This window comes from Carcharodon carcharias, chromosome 19 (genome assembly GCF_017639515.1).
Source record: "Carcharodon carcharias isolate sCarCar2 chromosome 19, sCarCar2.pri, whole genome shotgun sequence".
Lineage (NCBI taxonomy): Eukaryota > Metazoa > Chordata > Chondrichthyes > Lamniformes > Lamnidae > Carcharodon > Carcharodon carcharias.
This window is the reverse complement of record NC_054485.1, coordinates 52,588,028-52,603,320: the sequence shown is the minus strand read 5'-3', so window position 1 is coordinate 52,603,320 and position 15,293 is coordinate 52,588,028. Positions and strand designations below refer to the sequence as shown.

General features: G+C 46.2%; 1 protein-coding gene across 3 annotated transcripts in view; it reads left to right on the top strand.

Annotated features, from left to right (window-relative positions):
* Nucleotides 1-15,293, top strand: part of LOC121291737 (mitogen-activated protein kinase kinase kinase 5-like) — a 264,733-nt gene that overhangs the window by 67,511 nt on the left and 181,929 nt on the right. For all 3 annotated transcript variants that reach the window (XM_041213244.1, XM_041213246.1, XM_041213245.1), the window contains one exon: nt 5,480-5,650. In XM_041213244.1, coding sequence (XP_041069178.1) covers nt 5,480-5,650 — 171 coding nt within the window. The remainder of the gene's footprint in view (nt 1-5,479; nt 5,651-15,293) is intronic.

Here is a 15,293-nt window from a genome sequence, read left to right as displayed (position 1 = left end):
TCAGTCTACTCTCGATCATTAGTAAAGTAATGGAAGGGGTCATCAACAGTGCTATCAAGTGGCACTTGCTTAGTAAACCTGCTTACTGATGCCCACTTTGGGTTCCGCCAGGGCCACTCAGCTCCTGACCTCATTACAGCCTTGGTTCAAACATGGACAAAAGAGCTGAACTCCCGAGGCGAGGTGAAAGTGACTGCCCTTGACATCAAGGCAGCATTTGACCAAGTGTGGCATCGAGGAGCCCAAGCAAAACTGGAGTCAATGGGAATCAGGGAGAAAACTCTCCACTGGTTGGAGTTATAACTAGCACAAAGGAAGATGGTTGTGGTTGTTGGAGGCCAGTCATCTCAGCTCCAGGACATCTCTGCAGGAGTTCCTCAGGGTAGTGTTCTCTGCCCAACCATCTTCAGCTGCTTCATCAACGACCTTCCTTCCATCATAAGGTCAGAAGTAGGGATGTTCACTGATGATTGCACAATGTTCAGCACTGTTTGCGACTCCTCAGATACTGAAGCACTCCATGTCCAAATGCAGCAAGACCTGGACGACATCCAGGCTTGGGCTGACAAGTGGCAAGTAACATTCGCGCTACACAAGTGTCAGGCAATGACCATCTCCAACAAGAGAGAATCCAACCATCGCCCCCTGATGTTCAATGGCATTACCATCACTGAGTGCCCCACTATCAATATCCTTGGGGCTTACCATTGACCAGAAACTGAACTGGACTAGCCATATAAATACTGTGGCTACGAAAGCAGGTCAGAGGCTAGGAATCACGTGATGAATAACTTGCCTCCTGACTCCCCAAAGACTGTCCACCATCTACAAGGCACAAATCTGGAGTGTCTTGGAATACTTCCCACTCGCTTGGATGAGTGCAGCTCCCATAACACTCAAGAAGCTGGACACCATCCAGGGCAAAGCAGTCTGCTTGATTGGCACCCCATCCACAAACATTCACTCCCTCCACCACTGACGCACAGTAGCAGTAGTGTGCACCATCTACAAGATGCACTGCAGGAATTCACCAAGGCTCTTTAGACAGCACCTTCCAAACCCATGACCACCACCAACTAGAAGGACAAAGGCAGCAGATAGATGGGAACGCCACCACCTGAAAATTCCCCTCCAAGCCACTCACCATCCTGACTTGGAAATATATCACAGTTCCTTCACTGTCGCTGGGTCAAAATCCTGGAACTCCCTTCCTAACAGCTCTGTGGGTGTACCTACACCACATGGACAATAGTGGTTCAAGAAGGCTGCTCACCACCACCTCCTCAAGGGCAATTCGGGATGGACAATTCATCCCATGAATGAGTAAAAAAAAAATCAGTGAAGCTCTTTTGAAGTGTAGTCACTTTGCAATGTAGGAAGTTTTGGCTGCCAATTTGTGCACAGCAAGATTCCACAACCAGCAGTGTGATGTTTGCCAGATAACCACTGTTCCTGAATTTGTCCAATATGAAGCTGAACTGCGTCATGCCCCTAATTCTCTCTCACACCCAGACTTTAAGTTGCTGGACTCTAGGATTATCCATCCCATAATTTAACTGATGGGGGAAGGAAACACCTCTCCCCCCTCCAACCTCCCCCCCACCGTCCCCCCCCATCCCCTAACCATCCATTTGAATGATTGGCCAAAAGGCTGGACTATCTGCCTTTCTCTCTCTCCTAATGTGGAGAAATTTTCAGTCACTACTACAAAATAACAGATCACTCTTACTGAGCTTGTGCTTTGTGTGTGATAGCCAAGCTCCACAGCTGTAGCTGTGAGTGTGATAGGGCCTGGCCCCATCCCAAAGGTCTTGCGAAATATGTTTCAAAATCTCCACTTTGGGACCAGTGATTGGGTACCTTGCAGCAATTTTGCTTCACTTTTTCCACTGGGTTCCGACGCCAGCCCAATCTGAGATGTGCCATATACTGTGATCCAGCAGAAAATCGTCCACTTCATCGGCACCCTATCCATCACCTTAAACAGCCACTCCCTCCACCACCGGACACAGTGGCTGCATTGTATACCATCAAAAGATGCACTGCCACAACTCACCAAGGCCTCGCCCAGAGCACCTCCCAAGCCAGTGACCTTCACTACATAGAAGAGCAAGGGTGGCAGCCACTTGGGAATGCCAGCACCTTCAAATTCCCCTTGTTGTTTCACACAGCCCTAGCTTGGGACTTGCGTAAGCAACCTTCATCGCTATTGGATCAAAATCCTGGAAATCCCTATCTAACAGTGCCACAGGTACTGCAGCCATTCATGAAGAAGACCTACACCTGCCTTCTTAAGGGCAACTAGGGACAGACAATAAATTGCATCCTTGCCAGTAAATCCCATATCCCAAAGTTTAATTTGAAGAAAACATGCCAACCATGCTTCAATGCACTCCTAGTGAGATAACCATGAAGAGGTGATCCCTGGAAAAACTTAGCAGGTCTGGCAGCATCTGCGGAGTGGAACACAGTTAACGTTTCGAGTCCGCATGACTCTTCAACAGAACTAAGTAAAAATAGAAGAGACGTGAAATATAGGCTGGTTTATGGGTGGGGGGGGGTGGGGGTGGGACAAGTAGAGCTGGAAAGAGGTGATAGGTGCAGTGATAGGTGGAGATATCCAAAAGATGTCATAGACAAAAGGACAAAGAGGTGTTGAAGGTAGTGATATTATCTAAGGAATGTGCTAATTAAGGGTAGAAAGCAGGACAAGCAAGGTGCAGATAGCCCTAGTGGGGGTGGGGTGGGGTGAAGGAATTGAAAAAGGCTAAAAGGTAAAGATAAAACAATGGATGGAAATACATTTAAAAATAAAGGAAATAGATGGGAAAAGAAAAATCTATATAAATTATTGGGAAAAAAGGGGGGGATCGGAAAGAGGATGGGGATGGAGGAGAGAGTTCATGATCTAAAATTGTTGAACTCAGTATTCAGTCCTGAAGGCTGTAAAGTGCCTAGTCGGAAGATGAGGTGCTGTTCCTCCAGTTTGCGTTGAGCTTCACTGGAACAATGCAGCAGGCCAAGGATGGACATGTGGGCATGAGAGCAGGGTGTAGTGTCGAAAAGGCAATTGACAGGGAGGTCTGGGTAATGCTTGTGGACAGACCGAAGGTGTTCTGCAAAGCGGTCACCCAGTCTGTGTTTGGTCTCTCCAATGTAGAGGAAACTGCATTGGGAGCAACGAAAGCAGTGGACTAAATTGAGGGAAGTGCAAGTGAAATGCTGCTTCACTTGAAAGGAGTGTTTGCGCCCTTGGACGGTGAGGAGAGAGGAAGTAAAGGGGCAGGTGTTGCACCTTCTGCAGTTAGAACACCTTCGGTCTGTCTGCAAGCATTACCCAGACCTCCCTGTCGCTTGCCATTTCAATACTCCACCCTGCTCTCATGCCCACATGTCCATCCTTGGCTTGCTGCATTGTTCCAGTGAAGCTCAATGCAAACTGGAGGAACAGCACCTCATCTTCCGACTAGGTACTTTACAGCCTTCCAGACTGAATATCAAGTTCAACAATTTTAGATAATGAACTCACTCCTCCATCCCCGCCCCCTTTCCGATCCCCCCACTTTTTTTTCCAATAATTAAATAGATTTTTCTTTTCCCAACTATTTCCATTATTTTTAAATGTATTTCCATCCATTTTTTTATCTCTACCTTTTAGCCTTTTTCGATTCCTTCACCCCACCCCACCCCCACTAGGGCTATCTGTACCTTGCTTGTCCTGCTTTTTACCCTTAATTAGCACATTCCTTAGATAATACGCCACCTTCAACACCTCTTTGTCCTTTTGTCTGTGACATCTTTTGGTTATCTCCACCTATCACTGGCCCTCTATCCAGCTTTACTTGTCCCACCCCCCCCTTAAACCAGTTTATATTTCACGTCTCTTCTATTTTTACTTAGTTCTGTCGAAGAGTCATACGGACTCGAAATGTTAACTGTGTTCCTCTCTGCAGATGCTGCCAGACTTGCTGAGTTTTTCCAGGTATTTTTACTTTTGTTTTGGATTTCCAGCATCTGCAGTTTTTTGCTTTTTTCTTAAGAGGTGATCCCTTGCAGGTTAGTATAAGCACTAACAGCAATGAGAAAGTGACTAGTGAAAAGTCCATGAGAACAAAAAAGAACTGTAATTTTAAAAGCACTCTACACCAGCCTGCTGCACAATTAGTCACATTTTAATGATTGCAGGTCTAGCCGCCCTAGTCAGTTAAAATGTAGGTAGGCAGTCAGGGTGGTAATAGTATGTTACTTATATTGCTAAGGTTCATAGATGAAGGGCATTGTTTAATTAAGTACTTAGAGCACTTATTAAGTCAGACTGCTGAGACACGGGTGTTGTAGGTTGGAGCAGACGTGTAATGCTGCATTCTGTAAATAAACCTATTATCAAGAAAAGTATTGGTGTCTATTTTCAGACTTCACCAACTGACTTGGCTTCGAATTAGCAAGGGGATACCAGATAACACTCAATGCATGTGTACAAGAATGATAAGGGGCTCTGTCTATCCTGATGTGAGGGATCAGTCACGTAGAGACACTAGAGAAGCTGGGATTATCCTCCTTAGAGTTAAAGAGAGATTTGATAGCGGCGTTCAAAATTGGATTTTTTTTTTCCAATTAAATAGTCATAAGGTCATTATGGCACAGAAAAAGGCCATTCAGTCCATCAAATTTATGTCAGCCCCCGGTAGACTGACCCGGTCAGTCTTACTCCCTCACTCTATCCCAGAGCCCAGAAAATTTATTCCCTTCAAGTGCCCATTCAATTTCCTTTTGAAATTATTGATCATCTCTGCTTCCATCACCCTCATGGGTGGCGAGTTCCAGGTCATTATCAGTCACTGTGTGGAAAAAAAGTTCTCCCTCACATTCCCCACACCTCTTACCTAAAACCTTAAATCTGCATTCCCTAGTCCTTGCACCATCAGCTAATGGGGACAGCTTTTTTTTTGTCTACTTCATCTAAACCTTTCATAACCTTGAAGACCTCTATCAAATCTTCCCTAAAACTCTTTTTCTCCAAGGTGAACAAACCCAGCTCCTCCATCCAAACTTTTTAAATAAAACCCCTCATCCCTGGAACCATTAAGAGAAAAACTGTTTCCACTGACAGGAGGGTCAGTAACCAAAGGGCATAAGATAATTAGCAAAAGAACCAAAAGGAAGAAGAGCAGAAATGATTTACATAGAAAATCATAATGATCTGGAATGCACTGCCTGAAAAGGGAATTGCTAGCATTGCTGATAGTAATTTTCAAAAAGGAATTGGATACATACTTGAAACTTGTGGGGCTGTAGAAAAAGAGCAAGGAAGTGAGACTACTCTGATAACTCTTTCAAAGAGCTGGCACAGAAACAATGGGCCAGATGTTGTCCTCCTGTGTATTTTGTGAAGGTACAGCAATTGTGCTGACACAAAGCATTGCTGTTGCTGGCCAGGATTCTCTGACTGTGGAGATGTTTTTGTGAATCTTTCCAATAGGCGGAACCAACCTGGAGATCGGGAGAGAGCCCTCTCGGTGATCCTGCCAGTTGTGGAGACTGGGCGGCAGATCTCGTCTGATCTTTACTGTCTGTGCGGGCGTATATACAAGGATATCTTCATCAACTCTAACTTCACGGACTACGAGAGTCGAGACAAGTCTTGTTACTGGTAAGAAGTGAGTTTGTTCTGGACGTTCTTGCTTGTGGTTACAGAAATTTAGTTTGTATTGTTGGGTTAAACACACTGATGTGATAAAAAAAAATCCTCTGAGACCATTCAGTGCTTTACTTAGAAAGGGAGTTCTTGCCCTTTGTGTCTGAATTTCATTCCGGATCACTGCCAGTGTTGTACGCGCTTGTCCCAGTTAGACAGCGAGATAAGGACTTGACCTCTCATCCTGTCCTAGTTAATCTGTTCCAGAGCCCACCTTCAGATGGTAGCACAGTGATTATGTTTCTGGGTTATTGATCCAGAGACCAAGACTAACAATTTGGAGACATGAGCTCAAATCTAATCATGGCAACTGGGGAATTTAAATTCAGCTAAGAAATAAATTTGGAATAAAAAGCTAATAGTGGTGACCAGATTGTCATAAAGATCCAAATGGTTCATTAGTTTCCTTTAGGAAAGGAAACCTGCTTTGCTTACCTGCTCTAGCTTATATGTGACCCACAGCAATGTAGGACATGGGGACACATTCAAGCCTGTAAATGGTAACTTTAGTACTGTTCTCAGGAGGCTGTACTCACAGAGAGTGATCAGTATTTGGTAGAGTGCGAGAAGTGAAGTCTCTGGAATAATTTAAAAAACAACTAGAGATGGCAATAGAGGGAGTGTAGTGTTACTCTGGAATTGACGGATTAAGATGGATTGAACAGCTTTCCTCTTCTGGTGAACTGTTGGGGATTCCTGCACACTTAGGACAATCCTATTTTGACTGTAAAGAGTTAGAATTTTTTTTTCTTTATTCTTCCAGGGGATTTGGGTGTTACTGGCAAAGCCAGCATTTGTTGCCCATCCCTAACTGCCCTTGATCTGAATGGCTTGCTAGTAACTATTTCATAGTACAGTTAAGTGTCAACCACATTGCTGTGGGTCTGGAGTCACATGTAGGCCAGACCAAGTAAGGGTAGCAGATTTCCTTCCCTCAAGGGCATTTGTGAACCTGATGGGTTTTTACAACAATCGATGATGACATTTCTCTATTTTTCCTTGGTTCTGTTGAAGAGTCATACGGACTCGAAACGTTAACTGTGTTCCTCTCCGCAGATGCTGTCAGACCTGCTGAGTTTTTCCAGGTATTTTTGTTTTGGATTTCCAGCATCCGCAGTTTTTTGCTTTTATCTTAAGGTTTAGAAGAGATTTACTAGAATGCTGTCAGAAATGAGTAACTTCAATTTATGTAGAGCGACTCTCCAAGAGCTCTGCTCCACCAATTCTTGTGCGCAATTTTAATGCTCTGCCATTGGCAGTCATGCCTCCAGCTGCCTAAGCCCTAAACTCTTAGGAAATGAAAGCAGATTATCTGTCAATTATCTCTGATGATTGTGGATCTTGCTGTGTGCAAATAGGGATCAACTCATCAAAAGTACTTAAAACACTTTGGAATATCCAAGCAGTTTTAAAAGGCACTGTATGAGATCTTTGTTTACATTTACTCCGCAAATTATTTTGCTTTTAAAGTTCCCCATCCGCCTTCACCTTAGTCATTCAGCATTTTAACGCAGAGCTAACACCCAATTTCTGCTTGGCTGAACACTATCTTCCACACACAATTGGGAGACTCAAGGTTGAGGTATGATGAGTTTTAGTTTTACAGCCATCCTGATTGCTGCTCCAGTGACCTCATTGCAGGTGTCAGCACAGCAAAGGGGAGTTTTAGTTATCAAGGGTTAAGAGAATCCATTCTTCACCGAGACACATTTCCCATCCCTCCCCCATCCCCACCCCTCAATCTAGGCCCTCCACCACTCGATAGATGTGCATGTTCCAACTTGGAGCCAAGCAATCCATGATATGTTAACCATAGATAATAGAAGCATTATTGAAAGAACATTGGTGAGTTTTTATTTTGCAAATTTTAACCACAATATTTATAGACTTAATGTTAGGCTGTCTCATGTTTCATTAAAAAAATTATCTTGCCAGCTTTCACCTCACTAGTTGACAATTAGTGTGACAGGTTAGTGGCTGAATCCCAATCTCCAGACATTACATTCCCAGCAACAATCACTGGATAGTGATCAGTAAAGGGATCACTGGTGGATCTCTTTTGATCTTATTTTCCTCTCCCCTCTCCAACAACTCATAAGCTGTAATTGTGACGCCCCTTATGCTCTAGTTAAGATAGGCCAAGCACAGGCCAGGGATTGGATTTGTGACCTCTGTGAACTGTACATTTTACTCATCTGAACGACCATTACCCTGTTCTTAATGGTTCAGACGATTGAAAGCCAAATATAAACATAATTCCAGTTTGGAGTTAAACATGCAGATTTCTGCCTGGCCAGTCAACATGGCTTCTTGTTTGTCACTCAAAAAGGCCACATTAATCATTTAGCAATCAGCACCATTAATATTCTGACAGTGTTGAGCGGGATTCAGTGTGTGTGCTCTGTGGCTCACTCATCAAACATGTTTTTCTCAAGAGGAAGAATGCAAACTAAGTTATATTCACCAGCGCTGAGTGACAGCTCTCAGCCTCACCAAGCAATTATCACACACTCAGCAGGTCTTGACAGTATTCAGAACCCTCTGATAAAAGCTGACAGACCTGAAATCTTATGTTTTCTCTCTCTATGGCTGCCTGACCTGCTGAGTATTTCCAGCATTTCTGGTTTTATTTTAAATTTCCAGCATCTGCAGTGCGTTAGTTTTGTGTTTGAGTTATTTCACACTGCCTGATTATCCGAATGAATTTGACTTTGCCTGTTGTGAAGAGATGCATGTGGATGTCGCAGTCATATTGTACATGACTGTTATGAATTTATGAGGCACGGTCTCAATTTATAACACTTTGTCATGCCGGAGTCCCTGTAGTTTTGTGCTCTTGGGAGAGATTGAAAAGGAACCAAATTGGAAATGCCGGTAAGTAGAAGTGGAAGGACACATCACATCAGCGTAGCACTAGGAGTTAGAAAAGGGGTCAATGTTTCACAGAAGTATTAATATATTTTCCCAGAATTGGGTGGAGCCCCTTTGCAAGACCTTTAGTGAAAGATCGCCCCTCGCCCGTGCCCCATGCCCCTCGCTCCATGCCCCACGCCCATCACCGCTCCCTGTTACTGCTTGCCTGTCGCCGCTAGCCCTGTGCCCCACGCCCATCGCTGCTCCCTGTCAATGCTCGCCTGTCGCCGCTCGTCCTGTGCCCCACGCCCATCGCCGCTCCCTGTCATTGCTCGCCTGTTGCTGCTCGCCCTGTGCCCATCGCCGCTCCCTGTCACTGCTCGCCTGTCACTGCTCACCCCGTGCCCATCACCGCTCCCTGTCACTGCTTGCCTGTCACTGCTCACCCCATGCCCATTGCCGCTCCCTGTCACTGCTCGCCCCGTGCCCCGTGCCTATCGCCGCTCCCTGTCACTGCTCGCCTGTTGCTGCTCGCCCGTGCCCATCGCCGCTCCCTGTCACTGCTCGCCTGTTGCTGCTCACCCCGTGCCCATCGCCGCTCCCTGTCATTGCTTGCTTGTCGCTGCTCGCCCCATGCCCCATGCCTATCGCTGTTCCCTGTCACTGCTTGCCCCATGCCCCGCGCCCATCGCCGCTCCCTGTCACTGCTCGCTTGTCGCTGCTCACCCCGTGCCCATCGCCGCTCCCTGTCACTGCTCGCCTGTCACTGCTCACCCCGTGCTCCGCGCCCATTGCTGCTCCCTGTCACTGCTCGCCTGTCGCTGCTCACTCCATGCCCCACGCCCATCGCTGCTCGCCTGTCACTGCTCGCCCCATGCCCCACGCCCATCGCTGCTCCCTGTCACTGCTCGCCCCATGCCCCACGCCCATCACTGCTCCCTGTCACTGCTTGCCCCATGCCCCACGCCCATCGCTGCTCGCCTGTCACTGCTCACCCCGTGCTCCGCGCCCATTGCTGCTCCCTGTCATTGCTCGCCTGTTGCCGCTCGCCCCGTGCCCATCGCCGCTCCCTGTCTGCTCGCCTGTTGCCGCTTGTCCTGTGCCCTGTGCCCATCGCCGCTCCCTGTCACTGCTCGCCTGTCGCTGCTTGCTCTGTGCCCATCGCCTCTCCCTGTCTGCTCACCTGTTGCCGCTTGTCCTGTGCCCTATGCCCATTGCCGCTCCCTGTCGCTGCTCGCCCTGTGCTCATCGCCGCTCCCTGTCACTGATCGCCTGATGCCGTTTGACCCATGCCCCACGGCCATTGCGGCTCCCTGTCATTGCTCGCTGGTCGCTGCTCGCCCTGTGCCCATCGCTGCTGCCTGTCACTGCTCGCCCCGTGCCCATCGCCGCTCCCTGTCACTGCTCACCTGTCGCCACTCGCCCTGTGCCCCGTGCCCATCGCCGCTCCCTGTCACTGCTCATCTGTCACTACTCACCCCGTGCCTCGTGGCCATTGCTGCTCCCTGTCATTGCTCGCCTGTCACTGCTCGCCCCACGCCCATCGCCACTCCCTGTCACTGCTCGCCTGTCACTGCTCGCCCCGTGCCCCGCGCCCATCGCTGCTCCCTGTTACTACTCGCCTGTCACTGCTCGCCCCGTGCCCCACGCCCATCGCCACTCCCTGTCACTGATTGCCTGTTGTCCCAGGTCTGTCTTCTCCTAGATAGCGCTCGGCCTACTGTGCTCCAACATTTTTTGCTATTTTTTGCAATTGTAGGGAATTCAGAGACCAACCCTCCCCCTGTGACTTTGTTTCCAAATGTTAGCAAACCTATGGCAGGATTAGGCGGGCAGATAACTTGGGTACAAATATATCTAATAACAAGCTGGTAATCTTCTGGGAGGAATTCAGTTGAACGGCTGTTACTGTGTCATGAACCATTCAAGCTCAGCGCTCCTACTATCAGAAACCATAAGATTGAATTCCTGGCTTTATTCCAACCTTTATAATCTGTTACCCAACTGCTGCCAGCAGCTTTGTAAAACAGCCTTGAGGAGTACACTTAGAGGTGACTTCAACACTGCCTTGTTCATGTTATCTCTCAGTACCCCCTTTCCTCCTGGCTCACTGCACTCCCTCTCTCCTGAACGAGCTGACTCCTGCTGCCCTATGGCTGCAAAGCTGCTGAAACTCTCCAATAAAGAAAGAAAGAAAACTTGCATTTATGTGGTGCCTTTCATCTCCTCCACACATTTCAACGTGAATTACAACCAGTGAAGTACTACTTGAAGCGCAGTTGCTGTTGTAATGCAAGAAGCATGACAGCCAATTGATGCACTGCAAGCACCAACAAACAGCAATGTGATAATGACAAGAAAACCTGTTTTATAGTGATGTTAGTTGAGAGATAAGTATTGGCAGGGGCACTGTGGAGAACTCTCTTTTGTGAAGTAGTGCCATGGGATTGTTTATGTCCACCTGAGAGGACTTCAGCTTAGTGTCTCATCTGAAAGACTGCACCTTCGACTGTGTGGCACTCCCTCAGTACTGCATTGGGAGTGCAAACCCTAGATTATGCTTACATTTCTTGTGTGGGACCTCAACCCATGGCCTATGACATGGAGTAATAGTGTTACACTGAGCCACAACTGACACAGGTACCTTCCCTGAGCTGTGAATTTTCATTTGTGAACGCGCTCTGAGATTGGGGGCAAGCACAGGGTCTTGGCCAAGCAGAATCTTGTCTGTACACGGGTGTATTTAAATATATACAGGATTGTGTACTTCACATAATCCTAGAATGCTTAAGTTCTCCTTCCCCCTTTCTCGCTTTAGATTCTCCAGCTTTCCTTTCCTGTTCATCGTTCATACATTTCATGTTCCTATTCTTTTCATATTACCAAGCTTGTAAATATGAGGAATTTTGCTTGATGGCGACCTGCAGGGCCTCGCTTCCACCATTATTGTCCTTTGACAGAGCTCCCTGTCCATGCCAATGGTGTTTATTTGTGCTGACGTCACCCTGAACCATTTTCTTGGCTATTTTCAGTGGCGATTCGCTATTGCCTTCCACTCTGCTGTCGGTTTAGTCACCGACAACTTGACCATTGTGACAGGTAGTATTGGGCCACAGTGATACCAGTAGCAGGCCTCACACATCTGATCTGACCAGTTACTTACACTGCACAGTTATTCAGGAATTGGGCCTTTTATGCTGCATCTGGGAGTGTTTGCTACTGTCGCTGGTTATGAAAGGCTGAAAATACTATCGTTCTCAGGTACCTTGATGGGAACAAGAATTGAAGCTAATCTTTGCTTCTCCTTAAAAAGTCATATATGACTCGAAACATTAACTCTGTTTCTCTCTCCACAGATGCCAATAGACCTGCTAAGTATTTCCAGCACTTCCTCTTTTTATTTCAGATTTCCAACAGCTGCAGTATTTTGCTTTTATTTTGCTTCCCCTGACCTGTCATCACCTCCCTCCTGGTTTGAAAAACTATCCTTTTCTTAAACTCAGGAGGAGCTGGTAGTCAAAGAGCAAGTTAACTGTTAACCCTGCTAACTGCTGCAGATTAGGATGAATCCTGCAATGACTTTATGCGCTATTTACTGGTTTCTGATGTTAGTTATTGGTAGGAGACAAACGATAAATTTCTCACTCCAATACAGGCACGCCAATCTTAAAAAGGTTTACTGTGTAAAAGAGGAGGGAACATTAGGAGTGTTTACCCTGCACCATATTGACATAAATGATGGACTTTGCATTCCTTCCTGATAACCTGACTCTGCACCTAACCAACACTATAAAGTGTAGATTCAAGTGGATGGATTCATTCCAACCTAGGTATAGAAACTGTTGCTCCCTTCTGCAGAATGGAGCCTTCATTCCATCTTGGAGTCTTATTCAGTTCTGCAACATGCAGGGAAGCAGTGGCATAGTGGCATCCCAGAGATCCAGGGTAATGCTCTGGGGCCCCAGGTTCAAATCCCACCACGGCGGATGGTGAAATAAAAAAAATCTGGAATTAAAAGCCTGGTGATAGCCACGAAACCATTGCCAACTGTTGCAAAAACCCATCTGGTTCACTAATGTCCTTTAGGGAAGGAAATCTGTTGTCTTTATCTGGCCTGGCCTACCTGTGACTCCAGATCCACAGCAATGTGGTTGTCCTCTGAACAATTGCAATTGGGGATGGGCAATAAATGCTGCCCTAGACAGTGTTGCCCACATCCCACGATAATTTTTGATAAAAGGTTTATATAGCACCTTCATGACCTCAAGATGTCCCAAAGCGCTTGTATAATGAAGTACATAAATGATGGACTTTGCATCACTTCCTGATAACCTGACCTGAACTTCAGAAATAAAAGCAGGAGTAGGCCATTCGGCCCCACAAGCCTATTTCACTATTCAATAAGATCATGGCTGATCAATAAGATCTGGTTGTGGCCTTAACTCTACTATCTTGTTGCCCCCATAAACCTTGACTGCCTTGTAGATCAAAAACCTGTCTAACAGCCTTGAATATATTCAATGACCCAGCCTCTACTGCTGCCTGGGGAAGAAACTCCAAGTCTAATGCCCATCTGAGAGAAGAAATTTCTCTTCGTCTCTGTCTTAAATAGGAGAGCCCTGACCTTGAAACTGTGCCCCCTAGTTTAGATTGCCCTGTAAGGGGAAACATCATCTCAGCATCTACTCGGTCAAAGCCCCTTGGAATCCTATGTTTCAATAAGATCACCTCATATTCTTCTAAACTCCAATGACTATGGCCCAACCTATGCAACCTTTCCTCATAAGACAACCCCTTCATCCCAGAAATCAACCCAGTGAACCTTCTCTGAACTGTTTCCAAAGCAACTATATCCCTCCTTTAGTAAAGAAAGCAAAACTACACTCAGTACTCTCGGTATGATCTCACCAATACACTCTTCAGCTGTAGCAAAACTTCCCTATTTTTATACCTTCTTCTTTGGGTCAAAATCCTGGAACTCCCTCCCTAACAGCATTGTGGGTGTACCTACACCACATGGACTGTAGCGGATCAAGAAGGTGGTTCACCACCACCTTCTCAAGGGCAATTAGGGATGGGCAATAAATGCTGGCCTAGCCAGTGATGCCCATGTCCCGTGAATGAATTAAAAAAAACTCCATCCCCTTCACAATAAAGGCCAACGTTCTGTTTGCCTTCCTATTAATTCAGACATGACACTTCTTCAATATCAATTGCGAGGTCATGTATTTTTGCTCCTTGCATGCGCCCCCCCCAAACATATTTGCAGGTAGAGCTAAACGATCCCATATTCAACGGAGCAGATCTAAGCTCTGCAGTCCTGCCACATCTAGTCGTGAATGGTGGTGGACAATTAAACAACTCACTGGAGGAGGAGAACATCCTATTGGACTGTAACAATACTCTGCAGATTGCAAGGGACATGGGGCCCGCAAACAGAAGTGACAGATGATCTCACTTTAAAACATGGAGTGGTCCATCACCATCTTTCCCTTTTCAATTACTTCTTTCATCAGTGGCTCCATGTAATGCTTTGTGCTGTCTTGTGACCGTAAGCTGTACTGATTGTAGAGGAGAACATACTGAATCATTTAGTCAGTCACATAATGATGACATCAAATGAGCAACATGACATGCTTAGCCCGTTTGCAAACCCATTTTGCTGGGTTCATATTGTTGCTGAGATGTTATCTTTGGCACCAGCCCTCACTTAACCACAAGTGGCAGGTTTGTAGTTTGAATTGTTGGGTTTTTATTTGCTTTGCATGGAATTGGTAATGGAAATCTTGTGGTGCAGTGATAGTGTCCCTAGGTCTGGGCCAGAAGCTCTGGGTTCAAGTCGCACTTCAGGACTTGATGGCCGTGGAAGATGTGTTCATAACATGGTCAAACAGGTTGATTATCAGCCTGTAAATCCTTCCAATATGTCTGATGGCAGACGGTAAGAGAGGGAGAGTTTCCTGGTCAACCATACTGCAGAAGGCAATGGCAAACCATTGCAGTACTTTGCCAAGCATGATCGTAGACCAATCTAAAGGAAGTCCGTGGTCACCAATGTGTTTTTGGGGCATGGGACCTAGAGGAGGATCTTTTGGTAATAAGGGAACCATAAACAAATGGAGGGAACATTGGGCTGAAAGAGCCACTTTGTTCTTCACTGACAGAGAGATTTAATGGGGACTTTCAAAATCATGAAGTGTTTCAGCAGAGTAGATAGGGAGAAGCTGTTTCCACTGGCAGCAGAATCAGTAGCCAAAGGACACGGATTTAAATTAATGGGCAAAAAAGACAAGGGGCAGCGAGTTGTTATGTTCTGATTGCATTGCCTGCAAGAGCGGTGGAAGCAGATATAATAATATTCAAGAGGGCATTGGAAGGTTATTTAAATAGAAACAATGTGCAGGGCTACACGGAAAAAGCAGGAGATTTGGCACTAAGTTAAAATGCTCAGAGCTGGTGCAAACATGATGGGCCGAATGGCCTTCTACACCATAATAATTCTGTGATTCAAAAAGGATTTGGACAATTTTTTTTTTTAAAAGCTTTCAGGGTTCTGGGGAACAATGGCAGTATGGGATTAATTGGATAACTCTTTCAAAGCACCAACAAAGCACAAATACAGGGTATGGCAACCCCATCGAATGCCCAATCTGTGCTATGCGCGACCTCCAGGACTTCACGTAGCCTGGACAACCACGTGTTCAGGAAGTGTCATCAGCTGGAGGAGCTCGAGATCTTGGTGTTT